This window comes from Tenrec ecaudatus, chromosome X (assembly GCF_050624435.1).
Source record: "Tenrec ecaudatus isolate mTenEca1 chromosome X, mTenEca1.hap1, whole genome shotgun sequence".
Lineage (NCBI taxonomy): Eukaryota > Metazoa > Chordata > Mammalia > Afrosoricida > Tenrecidae > Tenrec > Tenrec ecaudatus.
The window spans coordinates 22,379,205-22,403,449 of record NC_134548.1 but is presented as its reverse complement, the minus strand read 5'-3'; the positions used below and the strand labels follow the sequence as shown (position 1 = coordinate 22,403,449).

The following is a 24,245-nucleotide window of genomic DNA, read 5'->3' as shown; positions in this document are numbered from 1 at the left end:
AACTTTGAAACGCGGAGCCTGTGCAGGTGAGAAGACAGCCCAGCAAGGGACTGCCAGCAGTACCAGTAATGCAAAAGATTCAGAAGATTTTCAAAGCACAGAGGCAGAAAGATGGATTTCTCAAGATGCAGTGTTTTCGCCTGGGTGACCCCCAGACGACATGTTAGTTCTACAATTTATGACTTTTGGATTAAAGCTGGGAGAAGGGGGTGTCCTTCTAGACATGGAGAGCCCTTAATGATAGCACAGCTACCAAACTGCACAGTGATCAAGAGTTATTGAACTAAGAAAAACCTCAGCAAGTACTCCTTCAATTATTTCAGCCCTTGGGCATTTCGATGGGAAATGACTCATTGATATTATTCTTTTTCCAACATTCATTTTACAGAGTATCAAGACAGAGTCAAATGTTGACTTACCATGGTAAATAGAGGGGAAAAAAGCCTGCTTTGATTCCCATGCCTTTATTACCACCTTGGTTTTGTGCTTTAGTATGCCGATTATGCTTGAAAGGAGGGTGGAGACTGGGGGGTGGGGGCATGCTCTTCTCTTCAATGAAGACAAAAGATAGCAGCTACTTCATTCTGCTGTGAGTGTGGTACCCCCTTAATTCTTTCAGCCAGCACATTACACTGTGATTTTTCAACAGGGTTCTGAAAAATGTATTATACATTTTATTATCTGTTATACTAAAATAATTAGTAAGCAATTATGAGGAAAGGATTTTTATAAAATAGGGCCAATGTTTTTGGTGTTTGTTTTTTTTAATAAAACCTAGCTAAAATGTTCAGAGTTCAAAATGACTAGAAAGGCAAACGGTTAGGTATTCAGAAGGAAAATGTGAATGTTTTCCCAGAGGCATTATTAACAATTAATAATCATTACACTGGTGCCTTGTTTACCTGACCTTGTGTAAATTCAGCAGCCTGGTAATTAGACCCATATTTTGCACATTTGTATATTTCCATGCATAGATTTGACTTATTCATTCATCCATTAAAATTTGCTCGACAGACGTAGATGAATAATCAAGCTACAATTTGTATTTACTGGATTATAGAAAATTGCCCAAACTGTTAAGTTCAAGGAAAGCGTATTCTTGTCTCTCTCTTGTGACTGATGTAAAAGCAATTACACATCAGAGGATTGCCCCAAAGCTCTCAGAAGAAGTGGCACTGCTTTTGCAATCTGAGGTCTTTAGCAGAATTCCCTTCCCCCTACCCCCTTTCCCTTGAACACCCAGAGACTGTTTAAAGATGAACTCTTAACAGAGACAAGAAAATACCCCCTGGTGCATGGAAGTTTATCATTTAACTCGTTACACTGTAATATTGTAATTCCACAGCAAAAAGTGGTGTAAGGATGAACCTTCTACATTCCAAACAAACATTAAGGCAAGTTTATTTTGCAACAACTGCATCGTCAGTGGACGGTTTTCAGATGAGAAATACAGCAACTTTTCGGGCTAGGTCTATGGCAAACCTTCATCCTGCCTTCCCCTTGGAAACCAACAGCAGCAACAAAACCTGAGCAAACCTCTCCCTGATAGTTATAGGATGGGAAACAAAAGCTCTATGAGATTTCATTATGAACAGATTTTCATGCAAAGCAGAACACATTTTCGTGTTAACTGCTCTGTAAATTCGGATGTTAGGTCTCAGTCACACATGCTGTCATGTGGAGCTGACTCGTAAGCTACAGTATTTATTTTGCTTTTACAGTCACTAACCGAAGCATCGCTAATACACGTTTTCTCTGGTCCAAGGTACAGTACTTCTCTTACACAGCTGAAGCTACAACAATTTTGCTGTCTTAAATCCATCTCTCCAAACTGCTTATTTTGACTGTTTACTTTAGAAGAAAAGGATTCCTAACTTCTCAAAAAAAAAAAAAAACGGCTATGTGTATGAGCGCGCATAAGCACACGTGCAACCAGGCAGATCAGATTTTTAAAAGAACCTCTTAGGTCATAAACCAAATTCGATAAAAACACACATATATAGATAAATGATACATTTTATATAATCCTGACTGAGGACATTTCACTTCTCAGCTGAAAAAGGGAAAGGATTGTGTAGACCCCGCTTTGACATACAGTCCATTAACATTCATGTGGCTCAAAATGTGACTGGAAGTAGATTCCTGGTACGGGCAACAATGAAACTTCCTAAGTGCTTACTTATAAATTCAACCAACACAAATGCTCCCAAAACTTCCAACACACACACAAACTGATTCATTTTACCATTATGCGAACCCAATTTGTTGCTCGCTAACATTCCACCTTTTCCTCTCCGGAAACAAAGGCATGGGACATTGACTTCTATGATGGCTGCCTGAAATCACCCACGAGATTGCCAAAGAACTAGGCATGACTATAGTTTAGAGTCACATGTTTCTAAACAGAGAAATGGGAATTCAGAAGCTTCTAATGAGTAGGACTTCACAGAAAACTGAGTGTCTGCTGGCTGAGTCTGTGACATTGTAATAGGTGTTTCAGGGTTCTCATGTCAAGACGATGTGGTCCTGGCAGTTTAATATTATAAAACAACTTTGATTTTAAAGTCAAACACAAAAGCAATATGCCTGACTCTTGACCTCAACAGAAACAATGGGGGGGGCAGTGGGGTAATGGGGCGTGAGAGCGACAATAGGATTTTGAAATAGGAGGAACCGCTGCCCAAGGAATCAGATGCTGCTCAGGCAAAGTTGTTACCCAGTGTGTGACTTAGTTGATTACTTTTTCTTTTTTGGTTTATTTTCTGTTTTTTGGTTGGCTGTCTTTCACAACTTTCCAAATCTTGCAACTTGTATTTGGGAGAAAGCAAAGGAAGCAAAGTAGCGAGGAAGGACAGCTGCTCGAAGCTCTGATAAAAAAAAAATGTCACCCAACCTCACATCCACTCACTTGTTCTACAACTTCACAACAGAAAGCAACACTATATTCCTGTTGTCCAAAAAGAGTCAATTCTGGATCTCAGACATAAGGTAGCTTTTCAAAAATAAGAAATGGTCATTCCATAATGAGGCCTATGCTATTCTACTTTCTTCCGCCACTCCATTAGCTCCAGACTAATGATGAGTTACGGAAAGGAAAGGGGGGTAGATCTACTTACATTAGGAAAAGAAGGTTGTGTATGAGTTTTAAGTCCCTGCCCTACCCCCGCCCTCCAGAAATCTGGAGTTCATCCTCTTATCAGCCACTTTCCTACGGTCAGACGTCACCAGCACAACTGACTACTATGGTCAATAAACCCGGCAATGCTCCAGCAGGAGGCAAAAGTCTGTAAGTCCTTCTGTGAGAATGTATCTGTGTATGCTTGGTCCAAGGAGACAAGAGCACACAAACCAGACAAGGCACACACACGTTGTTAAGTGCTCCTCTGGCTACTTAGCAATGGCATTAATCGGAAAAGTTTCACTGCATAATCTAAGACGAACCTAGCTCAGTAGAATTTGGAACATCAGTTTAGCTGCTAGGAAGCCAGTTTCCAGGTCACATTCTGAGGTGTAGGAAGTGCAAATACAGAAAAGGAAACACTTGTGGTTCAATAAGGAGCCAAGAAAGTAGAGAAAAACTTTAAGATAAACTATATGGACACAGGCAAATCAAGCCATATTGCTAGTAGTTTAACGTGAAAAAAAATGATTAAAGAATAAATCACTGGTGTTCTCAAAGGAGAAACTTAAAAAAGAAAAAAGATACATTGATGTCCCATATAATACATGTATGGGTTTATTCTAAAAAAAACAAACAACAACACTCGGTCATGTCTTACCTACCCTCGCCTGAGAATAATCAACTATTTAAGATAAAAAATGCAGCACTTACCCTAACTCCTATGAAGAGTGCTGGGAATGTCACCTGGAGATGGTCTCGTGACTTTTAGGTCCTGTTCAGAGTGCAACACTAGATGGGCATGGCAGCTGAGAAGCAGAAGCTTACCAAAAAGACTATGGTGAGTCATTGCCAAGGTTGGTGTATGTGTGTGACAGGATTACAGAATCACTTGGAAAACATTGCAAAAGTCTGGCTAGATGGTACAGATAGGAACTGGAAACACAAGGAATCCTGGGCGGATGATCCCTTCAGGACCAGTGGTGTGAGTGGTGATACTGGGAGGGTAGAGGGAGAGTGGGCTGGAAAGGGGGAAGCAATTACAAGATCTACATGTCCTCCCTGGGGGATGGACAACAGAAAAGTGGGTGAAGGGAGATGTTGGACAGGGCAAGATAGGACAAAATAATAATTTATAAATTATCAAGGGTTCATGAGGGAGGGGGAAAATATGAGGACCTGATGCCAGAGGCTTAAGTGGAGAGCAAATGTTTTGAGAATGATGAGGGCAATGAATATACAAATGTGCTTTACAAAATTGATGTATGCATGGATTGTGATAAGAGTTGTATGAGCCCCTAATAAAACAATCAAGACAAAACAAAACAAAAAGAAATGAGAGAAAAAAAATAAAGTTGTCTCATGTCTTAATTAAAAGAGAGAGAGAGAGAAAAGAAAAACGTTGCATAGACCAAAATGTCTCAGCATACACAGGATCAGGCGATGCCAGGAGATCGTGATGTGGGAAGCCTCTTCAAAGAGATGCAGAGAAGATGACATTTGTATAAACAAATCCTCCTCAGCTTGGGTTGATACAATCATATCCACAACATAGAAGAGACAAGATTGAGCAATGCTAATGATCTGCCATTTGTTGAGTGTTGGCAATACCTTTAAGACCTAACAAGGTAAATTCCCACCTTGTTAAAGGTGGTACCTACTGGCACTGTGCCTGTATAAAATGATTCTTGGTCACATTAGAAGTAATTTTGTTTAAAAAATTTAAATCCTTTCTCACAGGTATGAGAGTGTCCCTATCTTTTTATCTTCAAAATCTCATATATGTAAAGAAAAGAAATATTTTTAAATGCTCTATGGTTACTGTATATTTGAATTCATCAGTATGTGTTTTAAGAGGGGCTTGTTAATCAAATAGAAAACTGGAAAAATATTGATGCCCTGGTTCTCCCTGCCATCCAGTCAATGCTGACTCACTGTGACACGCTGTGAGTTTCCAAGACTGTACCTCTTTATGGGAATAGAAAGCCCAGTCTTTCTCTCAAGGAGCTGTTGGTTGTTTTGAACTGCTGACCATGCGGACTGCAGCCCAACTAGTAACCACTTCACTATCAGGGCTCCTGGATGCCCTGGATACACACTTAGAAATTCAAATTTAATATTCCAAGGTGGACTGAGTCATCAAAGACTCTTTAAATACCTGCCCACGTGATTCAAATGGTAGCCAAGATTTAGACGTACAGAAACAAGCCTAGAATGAATAGGAATGCTGTATCCTGGGGAGATTCCCAAACAAAGCAAGGACTCATGTCAACACTTGCACGCCAATATTCATTGCAGCACACACAAGAACCAACTAACTCTCACAAGAGCCAAAAGGTAGGCCCAACCAAAAGGTCGATCAATAGATGACTGGATCAACAAAATGTGCTATGTATTATTCAAACATGAAGAGAAGTGAAGTTGTGATAAATGTTACATAAATGACCCTTGAAAATACCATGCTGAGTGACACCAGTCAGTTACAAAGGGCCAAATAATATAGGGTTTCATTAATATGAAATATCTGGAATAGGCAAATGTATGAAGGTAACATGTGAGTGAAAAGTTCCAGGGATTTGGGAGAAGAGTAGTGAAAGGTTACGATTGAAGGGACAGGAAGAATCTGTTTAGGGCGATGAAAACCTGTGGGAACAGATTGAGTAACGGTTATACCCTAAAAGGAATGTAATTAATGTCACAAAACACTGCCCGGTCCTATGCCAACAGAATTATTCCTATGTTTGAACCAAATCTTATGTTAGATATGTATAATCATAATAAAAAGGTTTAATTTCATGTTGATGAATTTTGACTCAATTTAAAACAAGCAAAAAACAAAACCAAATTCTGAAAAGTCTAAATACAGCATTCTTAGAACGCACCCAATTGTACACCAATATAATTGCACACCCATATAGAAGTTTAGAATCTTAAAATAGCTGGGGCAACATCAAGATTTCTAGAATGCAAGTATTTAAATCTGAATTAGGACTTTAATCTAAACTAGCCTCACTAACTGAAAAGGATATTATAATTCATTCTTTAATATTTTAAACTGTTTTGATAAAAGCAATATGTTCCCACTGTGAAATATTCAAATAGAGAAAAGCAATCTGGACAAATTTTAAATCACTCCAAATTGTCAGCACTCAGAAAGGATTTTTTGACATGTGGTAAACATCCTACCAGATATCTCTCAACATTAATACAAATGTGTGTCTGTGTACAATATGTTTTACATAGCTGACGTTATATTATACATGTTGTTTCTTTATAATTTGGTGTCATTATATAGCCAAATATTTAGGGCAATAAATATAGATATAAAAATAATTTAGTTTATGTTAGTTTTAATAGTCCATGGTTGTCCGATGAATAAAAGAACTTTCCTCTAGTCCCTAAATGCTTCTCTCTCCCCCACTATCACGATCCCAACTCTACCTTACACATCTGGCTAGACCAGAGGATGTACAGATAGCAACTGTAAACACAGGGAATCCTGGGTGGATGATCCCTTCAGGACCAGTGGTGTGGATGGCAATTTTGGGAGGGAGCTGAGAGGGTGGGTTAGAAAGGGGGAGCCCTGAGGGATGGCCAACAGAAAATTGGGTAAAGGGAGACGTCGGACAGGGCAAGATATGACAAAATAATAATTTATAAATTATCAAGGGTTTATGAGGGAGGGGAAATATGAGGAGCTGATGCCAGGGGCTTACGTGGAGAGCAAATGTTTTGAGAAATATGAGGGCAATGAATGCACAAATGTGCTTTACACAATTGATGTATGTATGGATTGTGGTAAGAGTTGTATGAGCCCCTAATAAAATGATATAAAAAATAGTTCATGGTTGCCATTACTGGTTTTGAGGACTACATAACTCACCGATACCTCTTAACTATAAAAATAGCTGACCAAAATTATATGAAAACCAATTGAAATACAAATTTAAATGCTTCACAAAATTAAAGACATAGCCGTAAATCTAATAAAATATGTAGAAGGTTAACATGTGGAAAACTTTTAAATACTCATGAAATATATAACTAAAGACATACCACGCTCATGGATATAACTTCTCACCCAAATGATTTTACAATAGATTTAATGCAATTCCAATAAAACTTGAAGCATAATTTATTTTTTAAAGATGACGACAGGCTAACCCTCAAACTCACATGGAAAGACGAAGAGCTAAAATAGCTATGGCATTTTTTTCAAAAGTAAAAGCAGGAGGAATCACTCTACATAAACTTAAAATTTACTATAAAATTAACATTAATCAAGACATTAACACGCGTCATGGGATAAACAGATATCAGTGGAAGACAACAGAAGTAAGATCAGATGATTCTAAGGAAGTATACATGTACAGTTCAGTGGGGAGAAGGTAGGCTAAATACATTAGAATGGCTGGACATACACAGACCAAAATAAAGCAGATCTGCCTTAAACCTGACACTTCAGATAAAATCAAATAAAAATGAGTCATAGATCTAACTGTAAAACATTAGAAAGTATAGGACAAATCCTTCTTAACACTAAGTTAAGAAGGATTATTAGACATGAGAACAAACACACGATTTATATAAAAGACATTGATACATTAGACTCCAGCAACATGAAAAATATTTGCTCTGTGAAAAATAGCATAAAGTGGCAGGGGCCAGCCCCAATTCAGGGATACATATGATAGCCAACTAAAAAGGAGGGGAAATGAAGGGGGGGAAAGGACACAGGTAGCGGGGGAACAGGGCACTAACCCACCCAAGGGGAGGGTGTTGTTTATATCTCCACAGGAGATGGAGAGAGGGACCAGATTTCAACGTGGTGTGACAAAATGTGAATGCAACACACCGGCATGAAGCAGGGAATCAATAGGGAGGTCTGCGGGGCAGGCCCCAATCCCAACTACATAAACACCTCCCCCATGCCCAGAATAACTCACTTCAGAGGACAGCATTGAGGCTACAGCTCAGGGAGAGGTTCACCTCTGATCAGAAGACACAGGAGCAAATGAAGAGGGAAAGAGGGAGGGTGGAACACATCCTGGCCCCAAGCCCCAAGGACGAAATTCCTGCTGAGTGCAGTCAATACACAGAGAGGACCTTAGGGATGGCCCTACCACGAGACACAATGTCCTTCACTGACCCATAGTGCTTCAAAGAATAACACTGGAGGCACAGTGTTGTAACTGTGCCCAATCTGACCCAACCATTCCAGGGCAAAACGCTAAGAGCGTGCAACAGAACATCAAGGGGAGCAAAGCAATGAAGTTGCGAGGGAATACCAAAAATAGACATTGGGGTCAGGGTGTGGCACCCCGTCAGACTCAACAGAAAACACTCCTACAGATCAACAAACAGACCTTGAACTACTGATAAGCTTTTCTTTTTTGTCGTCAGGTTTTTTTTTGGTTGTTGTTTTGTTTTCTCTTGCTGTATTGTTTTGCTCTTTTTGCGTGTTTATGCTTAATATTGTCTCTGTATGTCTATCTGGATAAGATAGGTGGGATAAACAATGTGGAGGAGAAAAAAATTGGGACCAGCGATTCCGGGGGGGCATGGAGAGGGGGAGGCAGGGGAAAAGAAGTGAGTGTTAACAAACCCAGGGACAAGGGAAAAACAAGTGATCTAAAATTGATGGTGAGGAGGGCGTAGGAGGCCTGGTAGGGCTCCATCAAGGGTAATATAACCGAGAAGAATTACTGAAATCCTAAATAAAGCTGAAAATGATAGTGGGACAAGAGGAAAGTAAAAGGAATTTGAGGAAAGTAATAGGAGTGTGATAGGTAGGTTTATTGTGCCAACCTGGCCAATAGGAACATGTAGCATTAATAAAGTCACAGTTTGATTGGAGGGCAGAGATAAATGGCTCCACAAACCCCACCTGTCACTCTCTTGCTCTCTGGTAATCAGACCAGCGTATGGCTGCTAGTTCTCTGCCTCAATTGTGAGCTACACTACTAGTGGGATACCCAACCCGTGGATCATGTTGCTAGCTAGAGCTTGAGGTTCCTTCAAAACTTGCTTCACCACGCTGCTGGTGTATACAGCACTTGAGCGTGGGACTGTCAGATCCTGCCATCTGGCTGACTGTGGCTTGGACTGCCTACATTGCTCAATGGAAGACTCAGCTGTCTGCTTCCTTGTCCTTTGGCCCAGAAGCCCATGTGAGATGAACAAGTATATCAACTGCATATTAGCAGTATATTAACTTCCACAGAAATGAGTTGAACAGAGCCCTCTGTACGGCTGTGTGGAATAATTAGCTGCTTTATTCCTTCATGTTGTATATATCCTCTCTCTCTCTCTCTGTATGTATATATAAAAATATGTGTATGTTTGTGTAAAATCATAAGTGTCCTAACACAAGGAGGCAAAGGGCATTTATAGAGATCTAAATACAGGCATGTACATATGTAAATATATTTATAATGATAGGGAAATAGATCTATCTATGTACATATATTTATGTTAAGTATTAAGGTAGCAGAAAGACATTGGGCCTCTACTCAAGTCCTCCCTTAATGCAAGAACACTTTGTTCTAATAACCTGATACTCACCTTCCTGACACAATCACTCCAGACAAAATGGGTACATAAGCAAATATGGTGAAGAAAGTTGATGGTGCCCGGCTATCAAAAGATATGGGATCTGGGGTTTTAAAGGCTTGAAGGTAAACAAGCAGCCATCTAGCTCAGAAGCAACAAAGTCCACATGGAAGAAGCACACCAGCCTGTGTGATCATGAGGTATTGTTGGGATCAAGTATCAGGCTTCAAGGACCCCGAACAAAAAAACATATCAATGTAAATGAGGGGGAGTATGGAGTGGAGACCCAAAGTCCATTTGTAGACAAATGGACACCCCCTTACAGAAGTGTCACAAGGAAGAGACAAGCTGGTCAGGGTGTAGTATAGCACCATTAAAACGTACAACTTTCCTCTAGTTCTTTAATGCTTTCTCCTCACCACGATCATGACCCCAATTCTACCTTACAAATCTGGCTAGACCAGAGCATATACACGGGAACAGATAAGAGCTGGAAACACAGGGAATCCCGGACTGATAAACCCCTAGGATCAATAATGAACGTACCAATACCAGGAGTGTAAGGGGAAGGTGGGGTAGAAAGAGGGAACTGATCACAATGATCTATACATAACCCCCTCCTAGGGGTCAGACAACAGAAAAGTGGGTAAAGGGAAGACATCGATCAGTGTAAGACATGAATTAATAATGAGAATTTATAAATTATCAAGGGTTGACTAGGGAGGGAGGGTGGGGGAAGGAGAGAGGGAAAAACTTAGGATCCGATGCCAAGGACTCACAAGTAGAAAGAAAATGTTTTGAAAATGATGATGGCAATGAATGTACAAATGTGCTTGACACAACTGATGTATGTATGGATTGTGATAAGAGTTGTATGAGCCCCCAATAAAATGATTAAAAAAGAAGAAAAATAGAATAAAGAACATGAAAAGACAAGTCATAGACAAAAAAAGAATAGTTACAAATCATACATGCAACAAAGTTCTTGTATTTTGAATATATAAGGAACTCAAAAACTCAACAGTGAGAAAACAATTCCAATAACCATGTAAAAATGCAAATGAAAACCATGATGAGATATTGCTCCAAATCTATTAGAATGGTTACAATAACATATACTGACAAAACGAAAAGCTAGGGAGGATCTAGAGCAGTTGAAACTCTCCTACATTGAAGATGGGGAAGAAAACTGTTTTGCCACTCTGAAAACGTTTGGCAAGGAGCAATTTTCCAACAAAACATAATCGAATAATCTTTGGATGTGATATTAATAGGGAACAGTCCCTGGGGAAACACATTATACCGTATATACTCGTGTAGAAGCTGAGTTTTCCAGTACATTTTTTTTCAACATTTTATTAGGGGCTCATACAACTTATCACAGTCCATACATATACATACATCAATTGTATAAAGCACATCTGTACATTCTTTGCCCTAATCACATTCTTTTATTCTTTTACATTTTATTAGGGACTCATACAACTCTTATCACAATCCATACATATACATACATCAATTGTATAAAGCACATCCATACATTCCCTGCCCCAATCATTCTCAAAGCATTTGCTCTCCATCCAGTATATTTTTAATGCAGTTTTTTTTGTGGTAAAATCAGGTGCCTCAGCTAATATTCAGGCTGGCTTATACTCAAGTATATACGGTACTTAATAAAGTTGAGGGTCAGTGAAAAAGAGGAAAACCTTTGAGGAGACTGAACAGTCACAGTGGCTGTAAAAATAGGGTCATCAATAGCAATGAACTTGTGAGGATGGTGCAGGACTGGGCACCTTTTCCTTCTATTGTTATGGTCACTATGAGTTGGAACCAACTAGACTACACCTAGCACCAACCCAGAAAGTTGAAATGTCCACCTATCATATGAGCCAGCAATCCCATTCATAGGCCTTTATCTTGGGGAAAAGAAAACTTATGCTCACAGATAAACATGTACACAAATGTTTATGGCAACTAAATTCACAATGGCCTTACTTGTAAAGAAGACAAACACCCTTCCATAAATCCATTCACATAACTTCCGAAAGACAAAAAAAAAACTGTAGTGATGAGATAGCTCAAATCTGATCCATTCAGAGATATTTAAGTTATATCCCATTTTCATAGATAACATTGTTCAGAGCCATCAAATCTACTTTCAGCTCATAGTAGACGCATGTGATAGAGTAGAACTGCCCCAAAAGGTTTCCTAGGCTGCAATCTGCATGGGAGTAGATTGCCAGATCATTGTCCTATGCAGTCATTGCGTGTTCCTAACCACCACCGTTTTGGTTCACAGCTGAGTGCTTCATCCCTACACCACCAGGGCTCATATCACAGACATTTCAAAACATCATTTTTTTTCGTGTGTATTTCTTTAGGATAAATTGCTAGAGCTGAAAGTGAAGCTTCTGGGATCTAGAAAGTCAAAACTATTTTCAAAAGATCACTAAGACATTTGTCTTTTACATTACGTAGACATCTGCACTGATGACACAAAATCAATGGTAGGCAAACCTCCCAGCACATTAGATTTGAACATGGCCATGACACCAGACTGCACTATTAATCACTACATGTGCCACCACCAGGCATTCACAGAAACAAATAAATAAGCCCATTTCACTCAATTCAACAGCAAACAGTACTAATTTTATGAAACCCTAACCTGTGAACATGTATCTTTAATCATCATACATTGGTTGTCTCTAAAAGAAAACAATAGGAAGTATGCAATTGTCTTGAGTTCTGAGCTGATTATAACCATTTTGTTCAGGGAAAACTGGTTTTCCCTGAAAGAACGACTAGCAGATAAATTATGGTTACTCTGATATGAGTGTCTGTAGGACACTTTTGTAAAAATGAACAAAGAGAACTTGATACTTCAAACCGACAATATTTGTTACCAACGTTAAAATTTCAGCTCTGAGATTTCACTGAATTTTTATCCACCATCCTCAGCTCAACCGTCTTTCCAATATTTAAAAACTTTTAAAATAAGACTGGCTCTGTCTCCAGCTTGGGAGAAAGATGCAGCAGTCTGCTTCTGTAAAGAGTTACAGCCTTGGAAACCTGGTGGGGTGCTGAATGGGAATCGCCTCAAAGGCAATGGATGGGTGCTATCCCATTATGTATACTAATCAGCCTGGTAATCCATTTTGCAGTGAAACCTAAAACAGGTCTCTCTCAGCTCTGGGCTCTTTTGATCTTCCTTTGCTGATTAATTCCTGGAAGGGTGGCTTTTGCGTGTCCCTTGATGGAAAGCTATACCTCGGAGATATTATTCTCCAAAGATTAGCTGTGGCTTCATCTGCATGGGTTCTAAACCCTTATTACATACATAGATGTAAATCCTAGGCAGGTGTGTTTTTCCTAACACTTGTAACCAAGACACATTCTTGGCTGATGGATAGTGACCAAAGTCCTGCTAGGCTAGGCTCCTGAGAGCTAGACTATAAGCATCTCAGTTCTCAACAGCATGAGCAGCTTCTTATTTGGCCAGGAAGCCCTGAGCACCTGTGCAGCATGGATGAGGCTGGGGACATTTTAGAAAACAAGCTGCTATGAGGCATGTCCTAAGACTACCCACCCTAAAGGTTATACTATGGTGGAGCCAAGTAAAAAGAAAAACACTTTTGAGGCGGTACCAAGAGTTAGATAAATTCTGAACCAAAGTCACCACACAACTAAGCACATAGCAAAGCTACCACTGATTTATGTCAAACATAAACCAAGCTCATACTCAATGGCTTAGACTATACCAGCGCTCTACTTTTTATCTTTTTTTAATATTTAGAATCTAGGCTTAGAGAATTGTTCAATGATGCCTCAGAAAGCAGATATAGGGTTATTCCATTTAACTCAAGACCTTTGACAGAATCATCTGGAAATTCATCTCTGTAACTATCTGCAAAAGACAGATTTCTACACGTGAAGCATAGTGGATCCATTCTAGGCAAACCAAATACGACGAAGGCAAGCTACTGTCTGAGGCAATGCCCTCCCACCTTGCCTTTACATGTATAGCAGAGAAGCAGCAGTTTCGTTTTCTTCCTTTAAGTCAGGAAGGTCAATGGTGAGAAAATCTCACTTTGGAAAGGTTAAATGAAATCTGTCTGGTTCAACTTCTTACTCTACTACAAGATAGTAGCTCTCGATGACTGGAGTTAGACCTGAGGTTAAGTTTTTCTATACCAGGTTAGAGAAATCAAACTGAAGAAAGGATTCTACTGCTGTGGCACAAGCAGTTTTCTAGTTTCTATCCAATTGTTTGCTATTTGATGACTCCCACATTTCCCCCAAGGAGCCCTGGTGGTGTAGTGGATTACTAATTGGGTCATCAGGTCAGGAGTTTGAACCCACAAGCCACTTTGAGGAAGAAAGACGAGGCTTTCTGCTCCTGTAAAGATTTACAGCCTTGGAAACTCAAAGGCAGTTCTATTCTATTTTATACTGTCAGTCTGAATGAAAACTGACTTGAAAGCAATGAGTTTGGATGTATTTAATAGCATTCCCTCAAACCTCCAAATTTTCCTTTCAGAGGATGGCAATAGTATCAGAAGTTGCTGAAGCTAGACAGAGTGCTAGGGGATCACAAATAATGTCCCCAAACATAGTGTATTCACATGGTTGAATTTAAAAAAATTGAGCTTTCTCTGTAAACTCTCAAACTACAATGCAAAAACTCTCACTCAAACGCTCACTCAAGGGTTGAAGCTCCAGGTTCAACAACTGATTCCCTTCCAAGGCCCAAGTTCAAGGCTGGATGTGATTGGCTTTCTCGATCCATGCCTCAGCCAGAGAAGTGATCTTAAGGTGGATGCCCAGAATCTTTCCCAGCAAAGGGTGACTTTAGTGAAAATGGCTCGCAACTTCATATCCGCATCAGCTTCCTTACCCCATGTTTTTATCAGAGGGCAATGAAGAGTAACCCTATGTACTAGAGGGAAACACTGACCACACCATCCTCACAGTTATGTTTGAGCCCATTGCTGTAGCCACTGAGGGTCTTCCTCCCTTTTTGCTGACCTCCTGCTCTATCGAGCATGATATCCTTGCCCAGAGACTGGCCTCTCCTGCTAGCATGTCCGAAGCGTCTGAGATGAAGTCTTGCCATCTGGGCTTCTAAGGACCATTCTGGCTGTACTTCTGCCAAGGCTACTGCAACTTGCTAATTATAGCTCTTTCACAGCAGCTAATGCTCCTACGATGACACACTGTGAAATACATAGCTGGCACGGATCAGGGGAGCGGATTTGGACCGTTAGCCACTTCACTTTGTACAACACTTAAGTTTACTCACAACGAGCTTCTACTCTATCCAGCATCAAATCTTTTCTTAGATTTTTGATGATTACAACGCCTGGTGCAGCAGTAAAATGTTAACACGAGATTCAAAATCGGCTTCCTTGGCAAGTAAGTACACGCCTCCGAAAAACCAGTCATTTGCTCATTACCTCTACACCAAAACTTTATCAACAGGCTCTGATGATCGGAGGCCACGTTTTAAAAAGTAAACTCGATGTCCGTGATATTCACTTATGCTTACAGGCTCTACCAAAGGCCATGAAACAAGGACTAGTTCTCCCTAGGCTCGTTTTCGTTTTGTTATTAATAAGATTTAGGACAAGTGCTGAGGCTTCGCACAGAAACTCCCCTTCTGAAAACACCACTGGGCCCCGTGCAATTCGAAATGGGTGGGAGAGATATCTATTGCTGCTGTGCATGCCTTCTGTACCACTTATAATTATGCTGTTAGAGTCTTTACAAAAAAGAAACCCAATTTATTCTTTTTAAATGTTCCAAATATAAACGCAGAAGCAAGGAAATAAACAATAATTCCAGTTGTGCTGAAAGTTCAAGCAATTTTGAACTAATGTACCTGAGATACTATTGCATACTACAACCTACAACCTGAAAGCGATCAGCCCGCCTCACCACAGGTAAGAAATGAGAAATTTTGAGGGTTATTGAACACGGAATATTTACAGAATAGTAGCACCGTAAAGGCTTATTTCACGGCTCTAAAGCTCACCTGCACAGTGGCACTGTTGTGATGGCATGCAACATTTGAGAAGGGACACGAGAAAGACACTGGCAAGAGAAGTGCTGTGGCAGTGATTTACACGAGTGGGGCTTGGGGGAGTGGAATGGGGATTGTTGCATCCCTAATTTACCAGATTGATTTACTAATGCAGTTCTGTGACTTCCCAAAGAAACTTCCTGAAGCACTGCTGGGCATCAGAGAAGCACATTCATGTTTATAGAGTAACCATTGCAGCCAATCGCTTGCCCGGCCCTGGCTGCCCTTTATATAAAGGGCAACACCAATGCAACTGCTGACTTCACAACAGTCGGGCTGGTACTTTCTTGGGAAAACATTTTACTGCGGTTTGGGTGAAAGCTCACAGGGCAAATTAGTTTCCCATTCAACTTACAGGCACTTTGCGCCATGAGAATAGATGCCATCTCCTCAGTGTAACAGCACTCTTCCCACTTCTTCCCTGGCTTGTCCATTTCCATTAGCCTCTCTCTCTACCTTCTGAACATGGGTTGGGGGCAAGTGCTGCCCTTTTGATCTCTAATGGTCGATGGTTCTGAGGAGCACATTAATAGGTCTACTAAGTTTGGTCGCAAGGTGACCTCTGGGAGTGGGTTCAGTTCTGGGTTCAAAGGATTTCTGAGGGCCACAGTCTCATATCATACCAGTAAGCCTGGTCTTCATGATTTTGAATTTTAGTCTATATTTTCCTTCTACTGTGTTCAGGACTGCCTATGGACCCCAATCAGAGCAGTGAGTAGTAGGAGTCAGACACCATATAGTTTTGATCTCAAGCTAGTGGAGGCTGTGGTTCATTAGTCACTGGACTAATTGACTCCTCGAATATTTGATTTTCTTAATTCTTTGTCATTTAGTAGGAGGAGACCAATTGTGGTACATTAGATTGTCGCTTACAAGCTTTTAAGATCCCAGTTACTAGTCACCAAAGTAGGCTATAGATCGTCTTTCTAAATAACTTTATGCCAATTGACCTAGATCCTAAGCCCTCAAGTCCAGTGATTTAGTCCCGTAAGCTGTTTTGCTCACAGCTCAGCAGTCTACATAACTTAGCCCTCTGTATGCTCTACTGTGTGCCTGAATATATTAGCAACACATTAAAATCTGTATAAAAAGTCTCCTCAGCCCAACTTGTATTTGAGTATATTCCCTTATGTCATCTATTCTGGTTTAGCTGACATTATCTACGAAGTATCCAATTATACATTACTTGTATTGCAGAATTGTGTATATAGTAGTATTTACTGTTGCTGCCTTTTACTTTTGCATAGCTCTCAGTGTGCAAAAGTTTAACATTCCCTTGCCTTGGTCATGTTGCGCTGACCTTCCCCTTACTGCCTACTGCCTTTCCATTCACCCAAGTTAATTTATGTCTATAGTCTCTCGTTAGTGACTTTGCCCTCCCTCCCGTCCCTGGTAACCACCAAAGAATGTTTCTTTCTGTGCATAAACCTCTTCTTGACTTTTTTATACTAGTGTTCTCACACAATATCTGTTCGTGATTGACTTCTCTCAGTAAAATGTCCTCCAGGTTCATTCATGTTGAGAGATGCTTTGTGGATGCATCGTTATTCCTTATCATTGCATAGTACTCAACTGTGTGTATGTACCAAAGCTTGTTTATCCATTCTTCTAGTGATGGATATTTATGTTGTTCCAATTTTTAAAAATTTGTAACTACAACAACACACCTGGTTTTGTGTGTGAGTGTGTGTGTGTGTGTGTGTGTGTGTGTGTATAATCTCACAAGTTTATTCCTCTAGGATATTTAATTCATAGTGGATTTTCCGGACTACATGAGCTCACTATTTCTATTCTTAAGGCAGTATCAGACCATTTTCTACATTGGTCATACCATTTTAAAATCCCCCTAGCAGTGTATGAGAGCTCCAATCTCCTCATGCCCTCACCAGCATTTGCTGGTTTTTTGAGGGGACTTTGCTGTTAGTGCTGGGGTGAGACAGTCCCTCACAGCTGTTTTCATTTGGCTAATGGCTAATAATGATGGCGAGCCTCGCTTGCAACATTACGTTTTATTGCTGCTAATGGTCTCTTTAAAGAATGCATTTTCATTTTAAATCTCACAGGTTTGTTGTTGTTGTTGGTAAAGATGGAAAGATCAGCTTAGCATGGATTCTTCACATATAATATACGACTTTTTGCCCCCCCTCCCAAATGTGTGGCCTCTTCCAGAAACCCTCATAGCCACCATGCTGAGTCACAGAATCTCTGGTCAAATGGCTACTTCTTTACTAGTTGTGAACATTTGCATGAGAAAGTCTTTGTATCGGGAGGCAACACACACTGGACAACATTTTTAGAATGCTGTGTAAGAATGGAACCAGTACAGATAAACAGGGTTTATACCACAATTAATATACTGAGAGAAACCATAGGGATAGAACCGGAGTAACAGCATTCTCTTTTGCTGTCCCATTACAAAGTTCTAGATAAGACCCTTCTAGCAGAAAAGTGAAAGCAAGTTTATGCAAATATTAGTTTGCATCAGGATAATAGTATTTTTCTGGTTAATGCCACTTTGCCTGATGTTTACTGTTGGGGAGGAGAAACCAAATTAAAGATGAGAAATTGGAGATAAACATATATTAGCATCAGTAGCAATCAGTGGTATAAAATACAGAAGACAATAATGGGCTATCACGATATTTTCACGGCCTGAAACAATTATGGACTCCTGGGTTATCCCAAGGGTCTCGTGTTGCTGTGCGGTGCCATCAAGTTCACGCCATGTACAAGACAACAAAACACCGCTTGGTCCAGGCCATCTTCACAATTGGTTTGATGCTCCTGTTCACTGTTGCCGCCACGGAGTCAATCCATCTCATGTAGGGCCTTCCTCGTTGACCGCTGCCCTTCCACTTTAACAACCATGATAACATTCTGCAGAGACTGGTCTCTCCTGAGACCATGTCCCAAGCATGTGAGATGAAGTTTCACCATCCATATCTCTAAGGAGCATTCTGGATGTACTTCTTTCTTCCAAGACAGATTTATTTTTTTCTTTCGACACACTGGTACTTTTATTCTTCTTCTCCAGCACCACAATTCAAACACACAAATTCTTCTTCTGTCTTCCTTATTCAATATAAAACTTTCACATGCATGAGATCATTTTAAAAAATCATGGCTTGAAAAAAATATATGTATCATGGCTTGGGTTAGGCATACTTTAGTTCTCAAAGTAGCATCTTTACTTTTCAACACTTTCAGGAGGTCACATGTAGCAGATTGACCCAATGCGACGTGTCTTTTGATCTCTTGACTGATGTTTACATGAGCACTGACTGTGGACCAAAGCAAGATGAAACCCTTACAACTTCAATCTTTTCTATTTTTCATGACGTTATCTACTGGGCCAGTTGTGAGGATTTTGGTTCTCTTTACAGTGAGTCGTAATCCATACCGAAGGCTGCAATCCTTGCTCTTCAGTAGCAGGTGCTTCATGGCGGTCTCACTTTCAGCACCTGAGTTTGTGGCATCTGCAGATAGCCGTTAATAAGTTTTCCTCCAATGAGAATCTCGTATACCACTAATAAGTCTTCCGCCCATGACACTCACTGCTATCGAGCTAATTCTGAATCAAGGTGAGCCTACAGGGTTTCCAAGACTGTAGCTCCTTACGGGAGAAAAAAGTCTCACCTTTCCCCTGACCCACACGACAGCAGTATAAAAGAAAAAAAACTAGGAAAGCCTAACATGTCCTGGTTCCTTTGGTAATTAAAGGTTAATGTGCACACACATATTACTGAAAGCAAGGGGTTGTGGGGGAGATGACAAATGACAAAGAAGTAAGTGCAGTCGCAGTTCTTAAAAAGCATGATTCAGGAATTTCTGGCATTAGAGCAAACTTCTAAGGAATACAACCCCCCATTTCTGGCCTGAGCAACTAATCAACTTATCACATGTTTTACCAAACCCAAACCAAACTCACTGCCATCAAATCAATGCTCACTCATATTTACCATACAGGCAGGTCAGGGTAGAAATGCCCCTGTGAGTTTCTGAGACTGGTAACTCTTTACAGGGGTAGGAAGCCCCATCTGTCTCCCATGAGGTGGCTGGTGGTTTCACACTACTGACCTTGTGGTCAGTAGTCTAACGCATAACCAATATGCCACCATGAGAGACAATGACTGTTCATTCTTTTAGATCCAGAGCCAGCCATGACTCTGGCCAGTAACATTTAACTGTTTAAAAAATATCATAGGATAGTACTATGAGAAATGCTCTCATGCACATGGCTAGAGGGGCTACAAGGCTGCCAAGGAACAGATTCTGCCCTGTTTGAACACTCTAGAACCTGCATGAACCATCAATGGGGATTTAGGAGTGAATTTCAGTGTGCCTCACAGAGCCTCATAGAGGCTCCACCTTTAGAAAGGAATGGCTCCTTAAGTATTAAAATGAGGGTTTAATGTACATTATAACTAATAGTACTTGAGATGAAAGTAAATGACCCACTACCCCTCTTCCAGGTACCAAGAGGGGTCAGCTTCTCCATTTATCAGCAAGGAGGCCAAGCAGACAAGGATCTCAATCGTAGAGTCTCTTCTGTGGCTGCTTCATAGAAGGCTGAGGGGAACACTTCAAAAAAACGAACCAGCTAAACAAACTTCCCAGCAGCACTTGACAGAGCTACACCTATTCTTCCCATTTCCAAAGCAGTGGAGAATTAATTACCAGTTCTATGGATCTATTGTAAGTATAATAGACTAAAGAGCTATCACAGACACATTTATTGTAAAAGCACAATCCCAAGAGTGTCTAGTAGAGGGCCAAAACGATTAACACAAATGCTTTGTCAGATCAAAGATAAAACCTGCACCGCCCAATTGAGGAATGAATTAGAACAGTGGGTTATCTTTCAAATTAACCAGGGCAGTTAGTGAGGAAAATTTCATGAAAGTGTAATTCTTAGCCTTTGTGAATCCACACAGCAGGCATTCTGCCAGCTGACAAGATGATGAAATTTTCATGCTTTAAAAAAAGCCCTCTTCATTTCCCAATTTAGATTAGCTAGTGTTTCTCACCCTTTTGTATTTGCTCTTCTGGAGCAGAATTTCAGGTCTGGGGGAACATGTATCAAATTCTCACCAAGGAAATAAGTTCCTCACAAACATTCTAAGAGGTTTAGAAATCAAAGTCTTTCCGCTGGCTTTTTACAATTTTCCAACGAAGAAAAAAAATCATTTAAATTTGTACTATGTACAGAGGAACCAATAAGGTTCAGGACAAGAAATCCCCTTTGTATTAGAGCAGTGGTTCTCAACCTGTGGGTCGCGAACCCTTGGGGTGAAGAGTTGTTAAACGACTCTTTCACAGGGGTTACGGGATTCATAACCATAGCAAAATGACAGTGGCAACCAAAATAATGCTATGGTTGAGGGGTCACCACCACATGAGGAACTGTATGAAAGGGTTGCGGCATGAGGAAGGTGGAGAACCAATGCATCCGGTGCCACCCTAGCACTCCAGTAGGTTTTCCTCATTGAGAAATTCTTATCTTCAGAGTACAGAAAAATATCCTGGCTGGGTGCCTTTTGTATTTCTATGTATACTTGGAGCTGAAAGTGGGAGAGATACAGCCAATTGTTGCTGGATGGTAAAGGAAGAAAAAAAATCTTTCTTTTTCTATTAAAGTAACCAATATCAAAACATCAGGGTAGGACAAGCTAGTTCTCACATAGTTGAACTTTAAAAAATTGTCTGTTACATCACTTTATTCACAACCCCTACTACTTATTCAAAAGAAACACGTTTGGTCTTGATAACCACCTTTCTTGGTCATCTGGAAGGATGTGCCTTGGCAGTGACAGTGGAAGTGTGGTCCTGGATGCTATCTCACTTCCCCTCCCGAAAGTCCCTTCCTTATAGAAATACCGTCCTTCCTCCATGTAACTTATACTTCCCCTCCAGTGATTCCAAGACTTGCTCTACGCTTAACAACAACGTTTCTGCCCAGTGAGCAGTATTTTAAACATGGCAAAAGAAGAGGACACACTCTTGGAAATTATCATCTTCCATAATCAGCCACTTCAACTCCATACATCCTAGCAATAGAGCCTTGCCTCTGGCACAACTGGTATCCTAGTCTCCAGTTGGATTGGCATCAGGATAGACTATCCCCGTGAACAAACGGTCATCAGTGCCATCTGAGGCTCAATAACAAAGACAAGGCATTGCTCCTCTACCAGCTCAAGGTCCTCGAAGTCTGGACCCAGCAGAAAACAGGACGCTCGACCATGAAGCCGAACCTCGCGGTACCTGAGTCTTTTGTATGATCGCCCTGAGCTTGAAAACATAAGTACCTGAGAGATTTTTTCAGCTTAAGGCCAGGAAAAGAGTAAGCGGTGAATGGAGTTCTTTCTCTCTCCTCCATGGAGGACATAACAATGAAAGTAACCTTGGGTTGCATTTCTGGACCCTGAAAACTAGGTTATTTAGCTCAAAAACAGTGTATAGGCTCACCATTACAATAACATATACAAAACTAGTTTACAAAGTAATCTTTTAGCTTAGCTGTATTTCTAACTACACAGATGATGATTTTTTCAGAGTATTCTCCACTTAGTCAAAACAAATTGTCCCTTCGTCTAGGAGGAAATACATGGATTTCTTCTAGTATTAACATTTCCATGGTGAAAATTTTGATAGACTAAACACAGAGGGAAAATTCCAACATCTTCCCAAGAGTCAAGAGTGACTCTGCTCAATGAGGTTTGCAAAAGAGGAGCTGAATAATTTGGATTTGGGCACTTCATGCTACGTACAGGCCTAGCATTTCATGTACTGTCTCATCTATTTGTGGAATGTGACCCTCCCCCCACAATAACCTTTAGTGCCATCCAACTGTTCATTAAATGCACACAGGATTAGCCATGAAATGTTTCAGATTTTTTTGAAAGGGGGGGGGAGTCAAAATTATTATAGGGAAAAAACAATCTTCAGACAAACCAACTTTTGTGGGGCATAGGGTGGGGGAGAGGAACAAATCCAAATTTTTCTACTCTAAAAATCAAAACACTGATATTATAGATTCTCACTCTCCAATCTAATGAGACAATTCTATTTTAATATAATGCGTCCTTTTAAAAAGATTATGCTAGGTGTTACCCAACATGTAAGTAGAAATTATAAAATTACATTAATAAAAGTCATGGGTCATAACTAGTAGAACTTGACCATTTTTTTTTCAACTGTCTGAGTTTCTGAGACTGATTCTCTTTACGGGAGGGGAAAGTTCCATCTTCCTCCCTTTAAATAAGCGCATTAATTTTTCACAAAAAGAATTTTGTTTGGAAGACAAATGACATAATGAAATGCTAAGAAAAATGACATGGGAAGTGTGGGGTTATTATTATTATTTTAGTTTTAATTGAGGGGGAAAATCTCATTTATATGAAATGTGTTAAAAAGTAACAAACAAAAACTTTGAATGAAAGCCTTATTTGCCGTTCTGGCATTTTTACTATATGTTTATATTATATTTACTATATATGTATGTTATTATATATTAATATTATCATATATTATATTACTATATATTTAAAGAGATTAGACATTGTCTTTGAAAAAGTCAGGCCAATTGCATGTCAATTTAGAGATCTTTACTTTGATTTGCTTGGAAATTGCTGGGAGGCAGTTAATTAAAATCACCATACATGTTCTTATGGCTCCACTTATCAAAAACAGGCAAAGTTGACTTTTTCCTCCTCAGCTCAAGAGGCCAAGTGACCATTTAGTGTAAGCTTCTCTAGGTGACAATAATCGACATTTCCTAAGCACATTCTCAGTTTTTCTTAAAAGCAAAAATCTCCATTTTGAAACTAGCTCATTACTGAGCTCTAAGGCCCAATAGAAAATCAACTCATTTGTCATGCTAATACGCCCCCCCACCCCCAAATTACACACTGTATCATGCTTGTATTAACAGCATTTCACCAGGAATTTTCTCCAAAATCATTTCAAGAAACCAATATGAAATTTTACTACTTTATATGAAAGCAGGCACCAAACCTCAAGTCTGGGATTGTGTGTGTACAAAATGCACTCTAGGTACTTACGTCATAGTAGTTTTTAATGCGACGTCTAATGTCCAAGATCAATTTATTGCTCATGTGTGCTGTTGAGTCCAGAGGCGAAGCCTTACAATCGATGTTACTGCAACGATACAAGCTGGGCTCCACACTGGTTCCCTACAGAGATGAAAAGGAAGTCAAGACAGACAAGTACATAAAAGGTTATTGCCAGGTTATAAAAGGCCTTTGTCCTTACAAAGGTGGATGCTAGCCTGGTGTGCAGCATTAATTCATTTTATTGGTGAGTGTTTAACCCTACTTTCACAACTACTTTCTTCCTGAGAGCCCTTTAATCCCATGTACCTTACTTTCTTTGCCACCATCATATTGGTGGCAAAGTTTGAAGGGAAACCCCTGAAATCACTAACATTCAAACCATGACACAGCCTGTGGATAAAGTAATTTGCTTTCAAAAATA

The 24,245-nt window shown here is 40.0% G+C and overlaps 1 protein-coding gene across 2 annotated transcripts in view; it reads right to left on the bottom strand.

Annotated features, from left to right (window-relative positions):
• POLA1 (DNA polymerase alpha 1, catalytic subunit) overlaps positions 1-24,245 on the bottom strand; it is a 326,365-nt gene that overhangs the window by 129,611 nt on the left and 172,509 nt on the right. For both annotated transcript variants that reach the window (XM_075538739.1, XM_075538740.1), the window contains exon 34: positions 23,813-23,944. In XM_075538739.1, coding sequence (XP_075394854.1) covers positions 23,813-23,944 — 132 coding nt within the window. The remainder of the gene's footprint in view (positions 1-23,812; positions 23,945-24,245) is intronic.